Raw genomic sequence first — 19,791 nt, 5'->3', positions numbered from 1 at the left:
CCCTGTCTCCATCTTTGACTCCCTCTCCCTTGCCGGCTCCAGTTCCCCCTTTCCCTCTCCCCTCATCACCTCAGTGCCCCCCCACCCCCACCCCCACCCCTGCAACTCCCCCTCTTAAGTTCAATCTCAGAAACGTCTGTTGTCATTAGTAGCAAGACATGGTTCATTAGCGCCTTCTCTCCATTGATGAATTTCCTAGATATTGATTTTAGGATCTTTGTCATTTATCTGTCCCTCCATTTCCTCCATTTCATCTCATAGGGGGTGGAAATGACCACCCTACCCCCTACCCAAACACACTACCTGGGTGGGGTCCACTCCCCCCCCCCCCCCTATTAGATGAAATAGAGGAAATGGAGGGTCAGATAAATGGAGACGATAATTTTCCTTGATTTTAGATGTATTGAGAAGTTGCAACAAACAAAACCCCTTCTTTAGAATACACCATTGTGTGGTTCTTTTATTGTTGTGTGATGTTGGTCCTTTTTGGTTACAGTGAGAGCAATGGATTCTAAGATCAAAGCGTAGCACATGTGAAAGAGTCATCAAAAGCTATCATGAATCTTTATCGTTATATTGAAGGATTTGTTCTGGCAACCCGAGGGTTCTCTAGTGCTTGTTAGCTCATACTTTAACCAAGAAAGACTAGTAGTTCTATATTCATCTCATGATAGAATTAAGGTCTTTTGAAGCATGAACGGTTTGGGGAGGTTGTAAGTTAGCATGTGGTCATAGGTGACGCCATTGAAAGGGTTTTACAAAGAAGATCATAGAAAGTATCAGGTTATTGAGGGGTGGGGTTGCACAAAGGAGGTGGGGCGGGCTTATAGTTGAAGGAAAGGGTAGTAAGGTCTCAATAACAAAGAGTCACAACTTAGATTGGGGTCTAGGTGTGGACACCTCATTTTGTCACCTTGAAGGTTGTTCTGATGATAATGAGCATCCCTTCAGACGTAATTGTCTTGTATCTATGGATTTGGTGAGTTTACCTTTTTTTGATGTGTGTACAAATCGTCCATATAAATGATCGAATGCCCTTGAAAGGGAAAAGTCGAAGACAATGTTAATTTGATATGAAAATTTGCCAGTTTGTCTGAATGACAGATTGTTTTGTCATACCCAAGATTGGTATGAAAAACTTGTTTGCCCCTTCATTGGAAGCAATCCCTGATCGCTAGTAAAGTCCTTAATTTTCCTATCAATTAAAATATGCAAAATATGTGAAAAAAATGTCTTTTGAATCATTTGATTTTGGACCTACCAACTTAAAGTGTGTGAAATATGTGAAAAAATGACAACTGAATTGTTAGATTCGGACTCATGAAGCCTAAGTTATAGGCATTTGAAGTTTACAAACCAACTCTAGATGGGCTTGGCCCAACCCAGTTCTACTTGGAACTTGCCCAGTTCAAAAGTGAACCGACTAGAGTGAGTTGGAAAGAGTGAGCTTTTAAACCCCCAGTGTTTGAGTGAGTTGGAATTTTAGTTTGAGCATCTCTCCTTAGTCAAGAGCATCCTTCAATCTTCGTCTCACGTTGGTCTTCAATTAAGTAAGCTTCCAAACTCACCTTTTGGGGTTTACATCTTGTTTTTATCTATATTTGCTTGATTTGCATACCCCAAAGGATGTGTGATCTCATCTCTCTTGGTGGAGGTCACAGACCCATGCTTTTGCTTGCATAGGATATATATTCATTATCTAAGTGTTTTTTTTTTGATAAATTACACATCATCCCTTGGTTTTCAAATGAAACTCAGATCACCCCTGGTTTTTAAAAAAACTCAAATCACCCCTCTACAGTAACGGTGTTAATTAACTGTTAGTTATTGATATGAAAGGATAATTTTACCCTTGTACTAAAACATTAGAATTAAATTTGTAGTACTACCCTTCCTTCATCTTCAACATTGGTCAAGGGTAGTTTAGGGATTTAAATTGATTTAGCTGGCTGACATCATCACTTAACAGCATAAAACTAACGGTAAGGACTAATTTGTCATATTGGGGTCTAAACCAAGGGTGATTTGAGTTTTTTCAAAAATTAGGGGGTGATTTGAGCTTCATTTGAAAACCAGAAGATGACGTGTAATTTACCCTCTTTTTTTTTAATCTTCTTTTTGCATCTAAGCCTAAATTTTGCGTGCTTCATTTCTTCTCTCATGTCTAAGTTGTGTTCTTCTTTTCATGATGATTCCATAGATCTTTAGTTGTATAAGGGTGAAATGATATGGTTTTATTCATGGATGATTCGCTTCCTTTGGCATACATCATCTTTTTTATTCACTATATATTCATAGGATAGTCTTTTGTATGGTAGGGTAGCATGTTATTTCTCCTTTTGTCATCTCGACATCAGAGGTGTTTTTTTTGGTTATCATGCTTGTATAGTTAAAGATTCATGTTTGTGTCCATGTCAAGATGTCTATGTTTGCTCTCATGTTGATGTTTATGCTTATTTCATGATAGATCTAGGTATTCTTTTTTTTTTTTTTTTTGTCTAGGTCATGTCTTTTGTAGTGTCTCATGTACCATCATTAATCTTCATGTTTTACTTCCATATTGTTGTTCATCTACTTTGTGGTTCTCACAATTAGATAGGGTTTGTTGGTCTTCTAGGATTTGGTTTCGATTTTTGTGATTATATATTTAGATCACGTTTTTCAGTGTTTTATTATGTTTTCACCGTTAATTTAACCTTAATATGATTTTTCCTATTTTTAGGGATTTGGAGGATTTTTTTAGATTTGTTTTGGCCCCAGGGATGTTTTGGTAATTTTACCTTATCATGCACGAATTTCTATGCATATTTTGGCGTTTTTCATCCTAAGAGTTAGGATTTCCCTCATTTTTACATGCATTTAGAGTTAAGGTTTTGAGTCCTTATTCATGGAATGTGTGTGTGTTTAAATTTTGTATACTAACCTTTGTTTTGTAGCTAAGCTATCTTGGGTATGTGTTTACTAAACCCTAACTCTACCTTATTGTATGTTCTAATTGATATGTTTGCGTTAGATTTAATTTACCCAAGTAATAGAAAGACAAATTTTTACTAAGTGACATGGGTGTCTAACACCTTCCTTGGACAGTAACTTAGACACGTATAGAACGATGATTTGACCAAATCACCCATTAGGTGTCCATGGAGTCAATTTTGTATTTTGTGTGGGTCTTAGAACATAATTCCATTGGTGACTCTCTTTTTTATTCATCTCATCTCTCTCCCCAGAGAGGGTATGAGGTGGACACATGGCGATCCCCGTGCGCTTGTGGTTGTCCTTATACTAGAACTCATAAGTAAACAATAAATCTTTTAACTCCACTCCAAATTGATCTGTCCAAAGATTAGGTTCGTGTCAGGTTACAGTTTGAGGAAGATGTTAGGCACCTCGGTCCATCCTGTAACACTGGACTCTCAACCATAGATACGCTAAAAAAGTCTAAACCATATGCATTGTGATAAAAATTAAAGTAAGAAGGCAGAAGAGGGAAGGGCCCATATCTATCCAGCCATGCCACATGGTTAGTATATTGAATATGAACAAACATATGCAAATTTAAAGATCTAAACAATATTCTAACCTTAGACCAAAATTAAAAACATGCCAGAAACTATGAAAATGCCACTAAACATAACATATAAGCATCCAAAACATGATTAGACCTAACACATGTACCGAGGGTATAAGACATGACAAACAGAGAAATAACACGATAAAAAACTAAATAAAAGCTTAAGAAATTTGTACACATGTGAGAAAATGATAATACCCCCTAGCACAAAAGTGTCTTAGGAAAGGAATAAAAACATCTAAAAGAATCAAAGGAAATATGCTCTAGAATATGGTACATCGTTGTTGCTCTGTTCTGTGCAGCAACAACGTACCCTCAATAAACAGAGGGTATCTCAACGTATAATTAATGAAATTAAATGAAACAAAACTAGAAGAAATAAGATACACCTAGCTTCAACCTTTGTGAAGGGTGTCAGAAGGTTGGAGTGGCATAGACTCAAGTTTGGAGAAGCTTAAGTCGGGACTACTCAAGGGACTTGTAGAAAATCTCTCTCTCTCTCTTTGGGGATTTCTCTTAGGTGTTCAGTTCTTCCTTAAAACTTGTAAGAGACTTCTTATTTATAGCCTAGGATGTTACCTATGTCCAAGGCATGTGTTCCTCATCCAAACTCTTGGAGAACTCTATGACTCTAAGGGGATTGGTTGGTTTTTGCTAAAGATGGAGGTCAACTCCATCAAGGAAGCTTGGGACAAGGGTGTGGTGGATTCCAACACTTATGGCAAACTCCACCACGTCCTCTAGGTCTTTAGAAGTATTTAGATGAGTGTTTAGGTTCGCAAAGACGATGTATGGTTGTTGCAAACTGGGACTCGAATAATCCATAATTTTGTAGATTCCCAAAATTCGCCTCCACAAACATTTTGATCAGCACTCAAAGAAGCCTGTTTGGTGTCGGCCCCAGTCAGCTTAATTGTTGGCTTAGGCTTGATTCAAGCTTGAACCTGAGCCAAAAGGGGTCTTGGTTCTTTTAAGGTTTGGGCTAAGTCCTTTTTATGTATTAAAAAGCCATTTACCGTGATTTATTAAATACATTCTTAGCCATTTTTAAAATCGTAAATATTCATGAGGATTTGGAACACTGTTGAGGGCCTGGGGAACCTCCCAAGTTATAAATAACTGGTCCCATGTCGCTTCGGGACATATCAGGATAAAATCAGTTTCATGATTTTCTAAACTACTCTGAGTGATAAAATGAGGTGTCTATAGAATACCACTTTTGAATGAGACTTTAGAACAGTTGAAAGTCAACATAGTGATCTTTGGACACCCAAGTTGTCAGGGTGAGCCATACTCTTCAACACCTTGCTTAGGGTTACTAATGTAAAAATAAGATATTAGAAAAATGAGCACTCTATCGGCTAAATATTGTTGAAGTTACTCACCAAAAACTAGAAAACAAAAAACACGCACACCAACAACCAAAACTTTCACAAAGTAGCTCGAGGGCCCATTAGAGAAGTCTCCTTCACTCACTGGAGTTTTTGAAATTGCCAAAATCAAATGAAAGCAAGACACATTGTCCATCAAAACTTTCACAAAGCGGCCAGGCGCCTACCAAATAAGTCTTCTTGACTCATTGGAGAATGGTTGACCTGAGAAGGGATGCATGGACATACACAGGATAGATAGGAGCATAGATCATTGAATTTGAGGCTGAAATTTGACACGTGACCTATTTAAACCATTTCTTAGATATCCAACAATTATAATTGCCACATCACTCTTCCACGTGGTAAGACAGCTGTGCCCACTCACCAATTTTACTTCTGGGTTGTTGATTACAAAACCTTTCACTTACATGTGATTAGGCTGAAGTAATATTTCTTCCAAATTCAAATAAACTACCTCACTCTCTCCTACCCTCCTCCTCCCTTTAAGCTTAGCCCCTAGTTGAGGCTTCACCTGCACCCCTACCCCAATCTCTTACTCATGGAAGTTACTCTAATTCGTCTTGCTAAATGTTGATGAGGCGATTACATTATGAAACATCTTTCTACCATGAATCTTAATTATTAGGGTATATTCTTAAATTTTTTTTATTTCAAATTACAGTTTTCTCTCATTTGTTTTTGTTTTTAATTTTTTTTAATGACAAAGAAAGAGTCTATTCATAGATCAATTTAATCACTGAGAGAGACTGGTCGTTGATCAACTCTGGCGTTGCTTCTTTGATGGATAAAAAGGAAATAGGGCAGACAACAAAGAACATGAAAAGCTTTTCTCCTTTGCGAAAAGGTATAATATTGCTTCCCATGTATAAGCATGCATCAACCGTAATAAGGATGGGGATGCAACATTATGACATGCTTTATGGTCTTCATGTATGTGGTTTGAAGAAGCTTTAAAAATTGAACCTCGATCTAGATGGAGCCCTTCCCAACAGGCTTAGATTAGAGTGCACCTTATGTGTTTGTCGGAAGGCCACGTCTTCATATGAAAGACCATCGAATTAATCTCTAACAGATCGGCCTGTGTAGTTAAAAAAGAATAGATTTTTACTTAAAAAAATGGAAGAAAATAGACAATAAGATCCACAATAAGCCCTCTTGATCTCTTGTCCAATGAGTTACCAAAAAAGAAAAAAAAAAATCTCTTGTCTAATGTAATCCATTAGTACTAAAAAGAATAAAAATCACAAATAAACAACCAAACAATCCAATACAAAGATTTACGTGGTTCAATAAGATTGATGATATGAGATTTACTTCACTATCAATGGAGAATAGGGTTATAGTCACTCATCCTCACTCCTCTCTCATATTGATTATTGATAAAGAATCCTAGAGTACAAATTTATAGCTCGAGGCCTATGACCTTATAATGGCCCATCGAATCAACATATTGTAAGCGACAGAATACACAATCCAGATCATCTACGGCCTGCCTGACCGTAGCGGCCATAACAGGGCACGCACAAGACATGGCACAATGACCGCCTTACCCCTGCCTTGTATGTGCGCTGCTATGGCCGCTACGGGCAACGCGCCGTAGAGGATCACGATCCCAGAATACAATACAACTCCTAAAAACCTCTAAAATTGGGATCCGGCTCCTCTCCACAGAGCTCAGTGCCCAGGGCACACCCAGAGGGCATCCAAGGGTGGGGCTATGCTGCACACATCTCGGCGCACACCTAGAGATATGTGCGAACGGCTGGATGCTCCCTAGGTGTACTGGGCTCCCTAGAGACAAGCTCAACTCCTAAAATTGATGCCCACTTAAGGCGACTAGTGACTAGCTAGTGCATGACAACGGTGCTAGAGAGCTACGGAGTACTTGAAGGAACAACAAAAGACCATGTCCTAACTCCTGTCCAGCCACAGGGTAGATAAGAAATGACTATCACCACAACTTCATCCATGTCAAGCCAATCTCCAAAGAAATAAGATTGCAAATGTCAAGCCACCGACTGATGTAAGGGACCCAACCTAAGCCTTTGTCACCTAACACTAGATCCTTAAGGCCCTTAAACCAGCCAAAGTTGCTAGCTAATGACAAAAATATGTTGAAACTGTTAAGGCAAACCATAAGCTCTGTCGGAGACTTATCTTGAGAAGGCCTTGTTATAATTTGTTTGGATGACTTCCTTCTCTCTTTCAATTTTAGGTTCACAAACTCCATTTATGAGAAGTCATTAGATTGGGACTCATGAGAGAAAGAGAGCCAATCAATGCTACTTTTAAAACGCATGGTGTATGGTAAAAGAAAGCAACCCAACATGTTTCTCTCCGGGATTAGGATTTTAGCAAAGAAGGGAAGGGAAGGGAAGTAGATGATAGACTAGGGGAGGTTATCAACATTCACTGTGGGGTACCCTAAAAGAGATATATGAGCCTGTCAAGCCCACCCATGTAGACAAATTCTTGTGGGCATCAACACATCTGTTCCACATTTTTCTCGATCTCTTACTGTGTGTGGGCCTAACTTGGTCCTTTGATTTGGAACAAACCTGTCTGATTAGAACTAATCATGCCCTGACCCGTGGTTTCTTTCTCTTCTGATTACCTTCATTATCAAGTAATCACAAAAGATAAACTAAAACCATCATCATTAGCAATGAGTGTAAACGAATTTTATAAATAATTTATAAGGACAACTATCTTATAAGAACAACATTGAACAAATCTATCAATAAAACAAAGAATAACAATGCACATATCTATCCTATTAGGAAAATTATCTTACTTTTTAGTCCTTTTAGTATTGTACGTACGACTTTTTTTTTCTTTTAATGGAGGTAAATTCTAACCTTTCACATAAATATTGCGACTGTATTAAATAACTTTTGAGAATAAGACAAGGGCAATTATAAGAAGTGAGAGAGTGGCTTCTTCGCCACCGTGAGGACCAATGCTAATGCACACATAAACATCAATAGAGACAGGGTTTTCAACTTCCGTTGAAGGCGTAGCGGTAATTTCGCAGGACCTGTATCTGGACGCAGGAGCTATACTCATGAATATACTCCTTTTTCCCTGAAAAGAAGGTTTCAACTTCTTAGTTCACTACTTTGGTGACAACAAGATGCACTCATCTTATTAATTAAAAAAAAAAAACGAAGGACCGGGGTTTCCTTCAACCACGGTGAATGAGAAACCATTCATCTTGGGGCTTTAATGTACGCAGAAAGTTATCAATAGGGTATTTTGGGGAATATACTAAATCCTAGAGGAGTTTATGAATCCTACCCTTTACCGCTTAATGAAGGAAAACTTTCTCAAAAAATAAACACATTATTGCCTTCATAATATAAACTTACTTTCGTATGTATCTTGTGAGTACAAGTTCAGTTAATAAGTCTCACAGTGTGAAGAGTCTAGCAATGGATAACTTCTCTGCTTGCTTGTGTTAGAACTTCTTAGAACTTGGAGAGGGTGTTAAAAGAAGGGGACCATTGCCAATCACCATTTGTATGGACTAAACGAAAATGATCTTAATTGAACGGTCACGATCAATTGATTCAGTTAGCTATCAAGAACTTCCTAGTGGGACCCGTCCAATGTGATTTTCCAATCACCTATACGTTGCAGCCTAGCTGCATATGCACGTGTGAACCCACGCATACAATATATCTCCACATTTGCACGTGTGGACTCTCAACATACAGAGGGAAAGTCTGGACAAAGATATGTACCCACTAACCCAACATAAAGTGTGGGATTTCTTATTAAAAGCCACAAATATATTGACTAATGCAACATCTCATGGAGAAAGATAAAGCAACAATAATATTTTAGTTCTCTAGACTTATAAAGTCTTCCTCTTCCTTACCTAGCTAGTTTGTTAAATATATATGGTTATATATGTACTTAAAGCTAATAACCATATAAAGGCTTCCTACCTAGCTAGTTGATCAGGATCCAAGGAAATTGCAGGGACAAAGTTAATACCTCTGACCCTCCTTCACCCCCACAATGGATCCAGATCCTCTACGGCGCGTTACTCGTAGTAGCATGAGCGGTGCAGACTGAGCCGTGTACGTAAAGATCGCCTTACCCCCGCTCGGTCTGTGTCGCACAGGCCACTAGGGTAGCTTTGTCGTAGACGATTTGAATTGCCCCCACAATACAAGTTCTGTGTTTTTTTTGAGAGGATGAGTTCAAGGTTTTAAAACGCAGAATCAGTTTGTGACGATTTCGATCCAGATCAGATCAGAATCCGTCTCCGGCCAACAATCCTAGAATCGGTCCTCATATCCGAATTCAGGGAATTTCTAGGGTTTTTGGGTGTGATTTAGACATATGGTCAAAATTTAGATCTTTCCTCAGCCCCTTCCTACCATGGTTCAAGGAATTGATATCGAATTGACCGTATTGGCCATACAATCAATTCATATTGGTATCAATAGAGATCGATATCAATTCTTGATGGATACGCTATAGATCGACAAGTACTAATCAAAGGTAAAAATGCAAATAAAACCAAATTTTATTAAAATTTAAGGGTAAAACTGTTCGATCTAGAGTGATACAGGCTGATCTAGATCGATTACTAAAACTCTACTCTCTACTAGATGAAAAAGCAAGAAGACATGTCAAGTGGGTTTTCCTCCAAAACCCCAAAAGCCTTCAAGATTCAACATCTATTATTATAAGGGGGCAAAGGATTACTAAAAGTGCCCCACCCACTGCTATCAATCATTCCAAAACATCTCCCCATAATCTCACAAATCCTTCCTTGCTTCCCTCCTAATTTCACTTCCCATAAGTACACGCATGTAAGCAGCTTCAAAACCATTCTCGATCTTTTCCTCAACTGCCCTCATCAACCATGTCGATCACAGGTTATCTAGATCAAGATAAGATTTACAAGAAATCGATCCACCGAAAGAACAATTCTGGTGAGCTCGATGTGTTCGAAGCTGCAAGATATTTTGCCGGCACAAATGAAGGAAGCGGGTTCTATGGTTCAACCTTCTGTCATAAGGCCATGAGAGAAGAAAAGCAAGCATGGGGAGGAAGAAGGATGAGTTTAGATATGCCCATCAAAAACCCACTTCCTTCTCAAGCCCATCAGGTGGAAAAACAACTCAAAGAGCAGAAATACAAGCAGCCCAGCTCTCCTGGTGGTAGACTTGCAAAGCTTTTGAACTCTTTCTTCAATCAAGCAGTTTCTAAGAAGAAGAAATCTAAGTCCACTACTCAATCTGTGAAAGATCAAGAAGAAAGCACAGGAGGGAGGAGAAAAAGGAGAAGCAGCATTAGCCATTTCAGAAGTTCTAGCACCACAGACACTACTAAATCCATGTATTCAACTTCAAATTCTGGTTTTAGAACACCTCCTCCTTGTGCCAACACTCCCACAAAGGCTTATAAGGATATGCTAAGCTATTCAGATCACAAGCAAGTGGTGCCTTTATCAAAGCACAATGGAGAGGTAAGGTTGATTGGCTCACAACATGAAGCTTTGAATGAGAAAAAGAACATGGATTTGGCTTGGTTTGATGAAAAGCTCAAATTCTATGATGGGTTTTCAGAGAAAAGCAAGAATTATAAGGGTGAAGATTACTCATCAGAGAAGAAGAACTTCAAGAAATTTGATGAAGTTGATGATGGAGGTGAGAGTGATTCAAGCTCTGATCTATTTGAGTTGCAGAACTATGATTTGGGTTTTTACTCTAGTGATCTACCAGTTTATGAGACCACACACATGGAGAGTATCAAGAGAGGAGCACCAATTGCCAATGGCACACGATGACATGTAATCTATATTTTTTCATCTTTCGTTTTTTCAATTTCTTTAGTGTTGTAATGTTCACTCATCTCCTCTAGCTTCTCCTCAGAAATGATCAAAACCCCCCTGTTTTTGCTAGATTGGATGCTCTTATTCCCATCACGATTGGAGAAGAGTGGAATACCTTTCATTATGCTGGCATTACCGCCGGTAAGGTGGCTTGATCAGGCAGTGCCATGAAGGATTTCTACCACCAAGTAAAAAAGGAGACTCAAAGCATCATCACCATGTGCAGTGTAATTTTCCCCTTTTTTAATTTATTTATTTGGAATCCTATAATCTCATATTTTTGGATTCAGATCTTCTACGGTGCAGGCTGCCCGTCCTGCTGTACTGCGTAAAAATAAGGCGGCACATATTGACCACCTTACCCCTGCCCGAGCGCTTTGATCGAACAGGGTTAAAGCGATCATTACGTGCGGCCCTATGTCTACATAGCACAGACAGGACAGGACAGCGTGCCGTAGAAAATCTGTGTTGCAGATTTTTAGGCCTAGAGTAACGATAGAATAAATTTGAAAGATCTCTTTACCAAAAATTTGAAACATCTGAATGGCCACATACATGCACGCATGTCGCATGCATAAATACGATCATCGATGTATGGTGGTGGATAAATTGGGAATTTGGGTAGATAATTAACCACTTTAGGTTGTGGGGCCACACGTGCATCACAATATTCCCAAACCCAATGCTCGCAATGTTGCACTTTTTGGCTAGACTTAATTATAATAATTAAGAGGTTGTTATGGTGAAACGTCAGTCATTAAGCTGTCTTATCAAAAGATCAACATTAAAAATGGCAGAATAGCTTCTTGTTGGGATTAGGGTCTCAAGCTACATAAATGATAAACCTCGAATTTTTTTGTGGCTGTAACCAAGCTCTTGCTGCCTCCAATAGGAGACATCAATTTGGAATAATTCCTTTGCCTTTGGGTTCATAAATACCTATTTAGGTTTTAATATTATCCAAAATATCCTACAGGATTCCATGTCCTCACCTATGATTGGGGCATCAGCCAAGTTTTGTCCAATAATCTTACAGGTTCATAATCGGATCAGGATCCTCTCCAATGAGGAGATTGCTCAATGAAACATCCAATGACTAGGCTGGTTGGCACACATTTGGTGTGCTCTCAGTTAGCCCGATCGTTGGATGCTCATTGGGTGGGCTATTTATTAGAGAGGATCCGGATCCCATAAATAATAATCTTACAGATTGTGTGAACCTGATGAGCATTACAACCTAATCACCTGTTTCACTATTGAGGAAATAAAAAGGCAAGAGATCGTTGTTTGGCATGTACTAGTGTACTACCTACACGGGTCAATGAGAGCGCAAGCCGTGGTCCTATGTCTGGACATAGGAGCCACACAACTAGGTAGCGTTCAAAAAATTACAATGCACATTGTAATTTTATATGAGAGTATTTATGTAAGGTTATTGTTACCAAAAAAAAGTTTATGTAAGGTTATGAGCTGAGTTTAGCTAACAAGGCCCTTCAGTATGTACAAAGCCAACCTCATTCAGTTGTTCTATTTAAGATTGATTAATAGTTGATTAGCTATTGTTTGTTGAAGCAGCGACCGACGGACGAAATTTTGCTGCTACACTAGTAGCAGGAATATTCCTGCTACAAGACTGGCAGCCAAGGAAATGGGATCTTAAAGGGTATTTTAGAAAATACTAAAATCAAGGAAGGTATTTATGAACCCAAAGGGAAAGTGAATTATTCCATTTCCTTGGCTGCTAACGTTGTAGCAGGAACATTCCTGCTATGGGTGTAGCAACAAAATTTTTTTTGCCACGGACAAGGATGTCTCGAGTTCAATACCTTCCCCCACCCCCCCCCCCCCCCCCAAACCCCTTTATGTGGCCCTCTGAGCCCCTTTCTCTGTTGGCCTATGGGCCTTCCTCCCCCACTCTGTAGCTGGCCCATGGGCCATTGATTAGACCAATAAAAAATAAAAGTAACTATCATCGAAGACTATATAAACTTTGTTGCTTTGACGACCATTGCCAACCCATTTAGGTTGTTGGACTCTTCCCTATAATAGATGGTGGTTGGAATTTTATTTTAAATCATTAGATCGTTTTTATTTTTTCTGAAATTCCCCAAGAAAGAAACATGTGTATCCATAAACTATGGCATCAACCATTAGCCACCCCTCCTGACTGCTCTTGTTTTTGCTTTTAGCAGCACTTCTTCTGCATGTGATGTTTGCTTTCTTGCAAAGCAGCACTGTGGATCCGGATCCTCTTCAATGAGGAGCACACCCAATGAGTGTCCAATGAGCATTCAACGTTTGGGTTGGCTGGGTGTACTGATTGGACGTGCACCGGGATGTGTGTCAACGAACGTTGATCCTCTCCAATACCATTTAACCACTATAATCGATCTCACACCATCCATGGGGTGTGAGGACCATCTCTAGGGTGTGGGACCACACCCCATGGGAGATCTACTCTGGTGGTTAGATGTCATTGGAGAGGATCTGGATTCTATGCCAACCAGCCCAATTGTTGGATGCCTCATTGAGTACTCGTTGGGCGATCTCATTGGAGAGGATCCCAATTCATAGGTCCATAGCTTTTGAATTAATACATTGCGATTTTTGGAGGCCTTATTCTCTTTCATCTCTGGTGCTTGATATTTTCTAATTATTGTTGATGATTTTACACATTGCACATGGATTTTTCTTATAAATTTAAATCTAAAATGCGACGGCAAATGAGAGAGTGCACGGGGGCATCAATATGAATGTAATTTTTTATTTCACGGGAGGCGGGCGGCAACTTCTTGCGCTTTTGTGTCTAAGTACAGACTACTCCATCCGACCAGGCAATGTTCTTTTTCCCTGTTTCTTATTAGGGTTAATGAGAACATATTGAAAATTTGTCACCAATCTTACAATTCTGATAGATGCCTTTAGCAAGAGAATAGAAGAGAAGGGAGAACATGAAGAAGAGACAAAATTAATGAAGAATACTTTGAATAAAAGATCATATCACACTTGGGCATCCATGCCCATTACCATCTACTATTACGGATTCCACCCAGCGGTCCCCTTACTTGCCGGTGTCTTTTGGTGCAACAAGCATCATTCTAATGGGTCACTCATGGAAAAGTGCAATTCTTATGAGTGTTCATCATGGACTTTTGTTAGTTGTCACCGGATTGTTAGCAATGAGCAGTGAAAGTTGAAATTATTTCCTTGATAAAGCATTTCCCCTCTTCAAAAGGATGCCTTGCCACTGCCTCTCCATTATTTTCCACCTCAATTCACTCATACTCATTCGCTCTTTTCAAAAGCTTGTCTTGATCCCTGTTCCCTTGTGAACAGTTACAGTGGACCGGATGAACCGGATGATCAGACCAGACCAGACCAGACCGTTGACTGGAAACCCTAATCTATGGAGAAAGGGCCCTCACACATGGATTGTCCTTTCCCACGCATTCTTAGCCAACATATGAGGAAGAAAGCTAATAGAATTCCATGTAGAAATGATGGCCCTTTCTTTACTTCAATAGGTAACGTAATCTCCATGAATCCTTTGATTGAGGTAATTGAGAACCCAATAATCATCACAATAGAAAAGAAGATAACGTGTTACTTGTGACTAAAAAAGGGGTAGGGGGTAGGGGGTAGGGGGTAGGGGGTTTGGGTGGGGGGGGGGGGGGGGACCTTGTTTGATTCCTCTCTTAACCCGGCCCTAAAGAGAAGCCTTTTGCCAGGAGTGCCATTAATAAGAATCAACTAGTGAACTACTGATACACATTCTCTCTAATCCACTCCCGCCATTTGATTGTACAAAATCCTTACTCTGAGGAGGATAATTGAGGTAGCTTTAGACAACAACATCAAAGTCTGGTAGCTGGGGGGTACATCACTACATCGTATTAAGGACATGAACATGACTAGGCTTTTGAAGCAAGTCTAGTGGGTGGTTTCTAAAAAGATTCGTTGTGGGTGCGATATGATGGATCAATCATAGATATTTGAGGGAAAAATCAGTATGGTCAGTGCAGCCTGCTCATAATCGTTCTTGGGTTTGGAGGAAGATCCTCAAATATCGAGATAAAGCTAGGTCTTAAATCCATACATCATCGACAATGGTAAGACTACTAGGCCTTGGCTAGATACATGGTGCCCTGATGGTACTTTGATCCTCAGGTATGGTGATAAGGTATGCTCTAGGTGTGAGGACAATGGGTTTGAAGGAGGGGGGAACCGGACCTCAAAGTCTCGTTTGACAAGGAGTCGTCACATAAATTAGGGGCTAGGGCCCTTATTAAAGATAAAACAAAAATACTACATCCGAACTGATCTAATCCAAATGTCGGGTCCATGTCAAGTTGCGGTTCTAAAAGGTGTTAGGCACCCCAATCCACAGGGTAAAGACGGATTTCTACCCTGTTAATGGAGTTTGTGTGAACCAAAATTGAAATGGACAATCATGCTAGGAATTATTTGAGTTAATCCTTGTTAAACTATACTGTAGAGAAATAGGATGCCAAACCTTTCTCTTTTTACCCCTTCATCAAGGAGGATGATTTTATTAAACCCTCTTAAAGAGAAGTTGCTGTGGTCGAAAGTTTACCAACAAATTTGGTGGGCGGGTGGATTGGTTTAAAGAAGTGAAAAGCTGATGTGGTAATTATGGTCGTTGGATATCTAGGAAATAGTCTGAATTATGCATGTGCCAAATTTCAGCCTTAATTCAATCGGGTACCCTCTATATATGTCCATGCACTCTCTTAGTAGTCTTAGAATTTTTCGTACTTTATTTTCCCACTTGACCAATTCTAATAGGACTGAAACTTGACACTGAAAAACAAAACATGGGTCTGTATATCTATCCATAAAATTTCAGCTCCATTTAATTTGCCATGTGATAGATCTAGACATCCACCCACCATTTTTGCTCATAGGTTGCTATCCACGAAAACTATTCTAAATGGCCCTTAGAAAACTGAAATGACCAGAATGGAGGATTCTAGTTAATCACAAAAGTTCCCTAGCTAGCATTTACTTCATAGACTTTGCTATGATATTGGGCTACAAATAGGGATAATATATCTTTCTAAGAAACGTGACTTTTAGTAGCAATTACCTTATATATATCCAATCACAATTGATTCAGATCCTACAATAATTTTCTTCTCTCTGTTATTGGAATTTTGGAATCCTTGTTAAAAGCTCAATGAGAATGATTTGATAAGGTCATAGTCAGAGGTAGAACACAGTTTTAGAACAAATTCGCATCAAGCACAGCTGTCTATATTCGTCTACAACAAAACCTGTTTCTCATGCTCTAGCAGAACTATTTGTTTTAATTATCTTTTGTTCCTCATGTGGATTCCTTTCCTTGGCTTATCTTAGATTCAAATTTAGAGTGGGGCAGTTGAGGAATAAAAATTTGTTCGAACTTAACTTCTACTCAAAACTGGTAGCAGTCTTTTTCTTTGTCCTTTTACCTCTCATTACTCAGTTGATCAAAGAATATAATATCCTACTGGACAAAATTTTGCTGTTATCGAGGTTGCAAGGACTTTCCTGCTACCCATACTCGTAGTCAAAGAAACAGAATCGTAAAGAGTACTTTGAAAAATACAAGAATTCTAAGAAGGTATTTGTAGACCAAAGGGAAAGTGAATTATTCCATTTCTTTACTTGCAAGCACACTTGGTAGCTTGTGGTGCGTAAAAGCCCATTGCTACAAGGAGGTCTCGGGTTTAAACCTCTTGGTTCACACATTCTTTTTCCCTTAGAATAGAATAGAGTAGGCCCTATCAAAAAAAAAATTGCGAGTCCGGGTAGCAGAAAAATTCAAGCAACTTAGGTAGTTGTTATAATATTGTAGCGATGGTTCTTTATTTGTAATCAATCTAAGAGAGGTGTGAGAATGAACGACTGTAACCTTATTCTCTATTGATAGTGAAACAAATCTCATCCCATTGTGGGCGTAAGCAATCTTGCCTTACGTAAATCCTTGGGTGCATTGTATGATTGTTTATTCGCGATTTCCATTATTTTTTGCATCATTTTTTTCTTCTTCAAAGGATGATTACCCCCATAAATCTAACTTTTAATTCCTTCAATATTTCGTACCCACCCTCTCCAAAAAAACAAAAAAAAACTGCTATACAGAAATGAAAATTAAAAGCGAAACCTGTGTTGAATTATGGGGCATTAAGTTACAAAGCAGCAAATCAAGAAGCATTGAGAGAGAGAGAGAGAGAGAGAGAGTTACTGATATCAAATTGACTCACTGAGTTCCAAAACAGTGGAAAATTTATTGGGTAAAAGCAATGAAAATGTTAAACTCATGCATCTGATACCCATTCTCTTGTTAAATACGGTATGCATCATGCATGTACGTACTACCTAGACTTTAGTATGTATACATACATCTTTTAGCCTTTAGCTAGGGACTCCAATTTCTCATCCAAACTCTCTCTTCTCCTCATTAGAGACACCAAAATTCACTTTGCAACCCAATTTTGTTATTGTTGTAGTTCTGATCAATCTGGGGTGAGAGATCATCCAAGTTCCACAACCCACCCCATAGGCTATCTTCTTCCATAATAGTATCACCCACACAATTTCCCTCTTGTAACATCACAGGCAAACATTGATCCTCCAAGGTTGGATAAAAGAAACAATCCATTTCTTGCTTGTAAGGTGCCTGACCTTCAATCCTCTTCATTTCAACCAATTGCTGTTGTTGCTGTTGCTGCTGCTGTAATTGTTCTGATTGTTGTAATAGTTGCGGTTGCGGTTGCGGTTGCGGTTGCGGTTGCGGCTGCGGCGAATGGACCTGCTTCTTCATCTGTCTTTGTTGTTGGCGTGAACGAATTTTCTTTCCTTGATTCAAAGATGATTTCTTGAAATGAGTTCTCCAATAATTCTTGATTTCGTTATCTGTTCTCCCAGGCAAGCACCTAGCAATTGTAGACCATCTGTATTATGAAATTCCTCAATCAGCAACTATATACTAATTCATGAAAACCAATTAAAAAAAAATGAAGCAAATGATTCAATTGCATTACTTGTTTCCCCAAAAGGCATGTAGTTCTATAATGATGCTCTCTTCCTGAGGAGTTAATTGACCTCTCTTAAGCCCTGGCCTCAAGTAATTCACCCATCTTAGCCTACAACTCTTGCCAGTCCTTCTCAAACCTGAAAGCCAAAAGCCAAAAAAACCCAATTCTAAATATGACCAATAGAACCACAAGAAACCAATGGTAGTGAGATTGAGTGAGTGAGTAGTACCTGCAGATCTAGCTACACAACTCCATCTTCCTTCACCATGAGAAGTAACATATTCTGAGAGCAATTTGTCTTCTTCAGAAGTCCAAGGCCCTTTTCTCCATCCTTGCTCTGTAACACCCCAACCCATCAATCCGACCATTATTTCACTTTCAGTTGTTAAATTGTCTCCAAATTCCTTGACAATGATGATGGGTCTTAACAATGTATTCATGCAGCTAGCTATTATATAAACTCTCTCTACCATAGTAGTCAATTTCAATGTCTTTATCAAATACTTGTCATCCCACTTGTGCAAATTAAATCAAGGATAGCCTCACAAATATTGTGATTACTTAAATTATTTTAACTAATTACAGATTTTTTTTAAGCTTAGATTACTTAATCAAACAGTTTAGCCTTCGACCCAATATTCCGAGGACAAGTGTCACGGCGTGTAGATGCTTTAGGATCTTGGATAGCACAGAATCAAGACTGGTTATTACAATTAATCTATAGCTCTCCTGGAGCCACAAGTGCTAATCATAAGATTAAAGAAAGCATATCCTTGATCCAAGCCGAAAGAAATAGTGGGTTGTTGATTGCTTCATCGAAAATGGCTTTCGAACCAATCATGTTGCAACAAATGTTTCTCCGCATAACCCATAATGGAATGCTTTAGAGAACTAGAGATTGTTTAAATACTAATTATGTTTATTTTATAAGGCACAAAGAAGGTTCTAGGATTCCATTTTGGGTAATGGGTGCATTAATTTTATGATGAAAGGACCACTTTGATGAGTCATTGAAGAGACGCGTGTCCCTTTTCAAAGTATTAAATGTGCTTAGATTGGGACTGTTAAGGCATTCTGCCATTGGTTAATCATTTGTTTAAGGGCACCTTAACCCATTTATAGGTATCGAATGTATAATCTAATCTCACAAATATGGTCACAATCATAAAGATTTAAAGACTAACTCAAATAGTCCAAAGATCTTTTAAAGTTCAGAGATACAGTAAAATTGTGTGATTTGATTGTGCAAAAAGAAAGATGAAAAGCTTTTGGGATTCCGTTCCAATCCCAAAGACGTAAAGATTAAGGCACTTATCTCTGTCCCTAAGCATAATATGAGTTTAAGTTTTAGGGGATTCTACGCCAAAGGTGAAAGTAATGATTTCACATTGGATGATTTATAAGTATTTGGGCATTTTCTTCTTAATGATTAATTTTTAACAATAAATTCTAATAAGTAGTGTTGCTGTCGAGATCTTCCTTCCACGGTGTGGTCAGATCATGCACACAATAGAACCAAAATACAGACTGGGTGAGAGTCCCAAAATGGGTTCCGGGGAGGACTCTTCGATGTATAAGTTAGATCTCAAAACAATACAGAACAAGTCCTCATATGGAAAGTTTGGTTCTGCAGTTCCTGGATCTCAACCAATGGAACCGTCCTCAGATGCTTACCTTTTCCTTCTTCTCTTGCTCTCTTATATATGATGTCATCTTCTCCTCCTCCCTTCCTTTGAGTTACGTATTCTTCAAGTTAGGCAGGAGATCCGAGCAGGACTGTTAACCAAATTTGTCAGTGTTGTTAGTGATTGTGCTTGTGGCTGGTCACATGTAAAGTTTTTTTACGCACTCTTCAGGTGTGATGATGTGGCTGGGGTGCAACCAAGTTATGGGTCCTTATTTCTGAACCGTTCCCTAATTCATCCTTATTACACG

At 38.9% G+C, this 19,791-nt stretch overlaps 2 protein-coding genes across 2 annotated transcripts; one reads left to right on the top strand and one right to left on the bottom strand.

Moving 5' to 3' along the window:
• The first annotated feature begins 9,687 nt into the window (after positions 1-9,687).
• LOC122663970 (protein BIG GRAIN 1-like E) lies at positions 9,688-10,839 on the top strand. The gene has a single exon (XM_043859639.1). It carries the CDS (start codon positions 9,845-9,847, stop codon positions 10,769-10,771), a length of 927 nt encoding a protein of 308 aa, XP_043715574.1. The 5' UTR covers positions 9,688-9,844; the 3' UTR covers positions 10,772-10,839.
• Positions 10,840-17,279: 6,440 nt separating this feature from the next.
• LOC122665912 (transcription factor WER-like) lies at positions 17,280-18,306 on the bottom strand. The gene is made up of 3 exons (XM_043862040.1): positions 18,086-18,306; positions 17,863-17,992; positions 17,280-17,772 (listed from the first exon to the last, which is right to left on the bottom strand). Exons 1-3 carry the CDS (start codon positions 18,294-18,296, stop codon positions 17,280-17,282), a joined length of 834 nt encoding a protein of 277 aa, XP_043717975.1. The 5' UTR covers positions 18,297-18,306.
• Between the last annotated feature and the right edge of the window lie 1,485 nt (positions 18,307-19,791).

Source organism: Telopea speciosissima, chromosome 6, assembly GCF_018873765.1.
Source record: "Telopea speciosissima isolate NSW1024214 ecotype Mountain lineage chromosome 6, Tspe_v1, whole genome shotgun sequence".
Taxonomy (NCBI): domain Eukaryota; kingdom Viridiplantae; phylum Streptophyta; class Magnoliopsida; order Proteales; family Proteaceae; genus Telopea; species Telopea speciosissima.
The sequence above is the reverse complement of the archived record's forward strand: the minus strand, read 5'-3'. Positions and strand labels throughout refer to the sequence as shown.

What these genes read in the sequence shown, in the direction of transcription:
- LOC122663970 (XM_043859639.1), top strand. Translation starts at nt 9,845, where the DNA reads ATGTCGATCACAGGTTATCTAGATCAAGATAAGATTTACAAGAAATCG.
- LOC122665912 (XM_043862040.1), bottom strand. Translation starts at nt 18,296, where the DNA reads ATGAATACATTGTTAAGACCCATCATCATTGTCAAGGAATTTGGAGAC. An exon ending in TTGTGTAGCTAGATCTGCAG is followed by an intron (nt 17,993 to 18,085) that starts GTACTACTCACT and finishes TTTGGCTTTCAG; the next exon opens with GTTTGAGAAGGACTGGCAAG. An exon ending in CATGCCTTTTGGGGAAACAA is followed by an intron (nt 17,773 to 17,862) that starts GTAATGCAATTG and finishes TTCATAATACAG; the next exon opens with ATGGTCTACAATTGCTAGGT.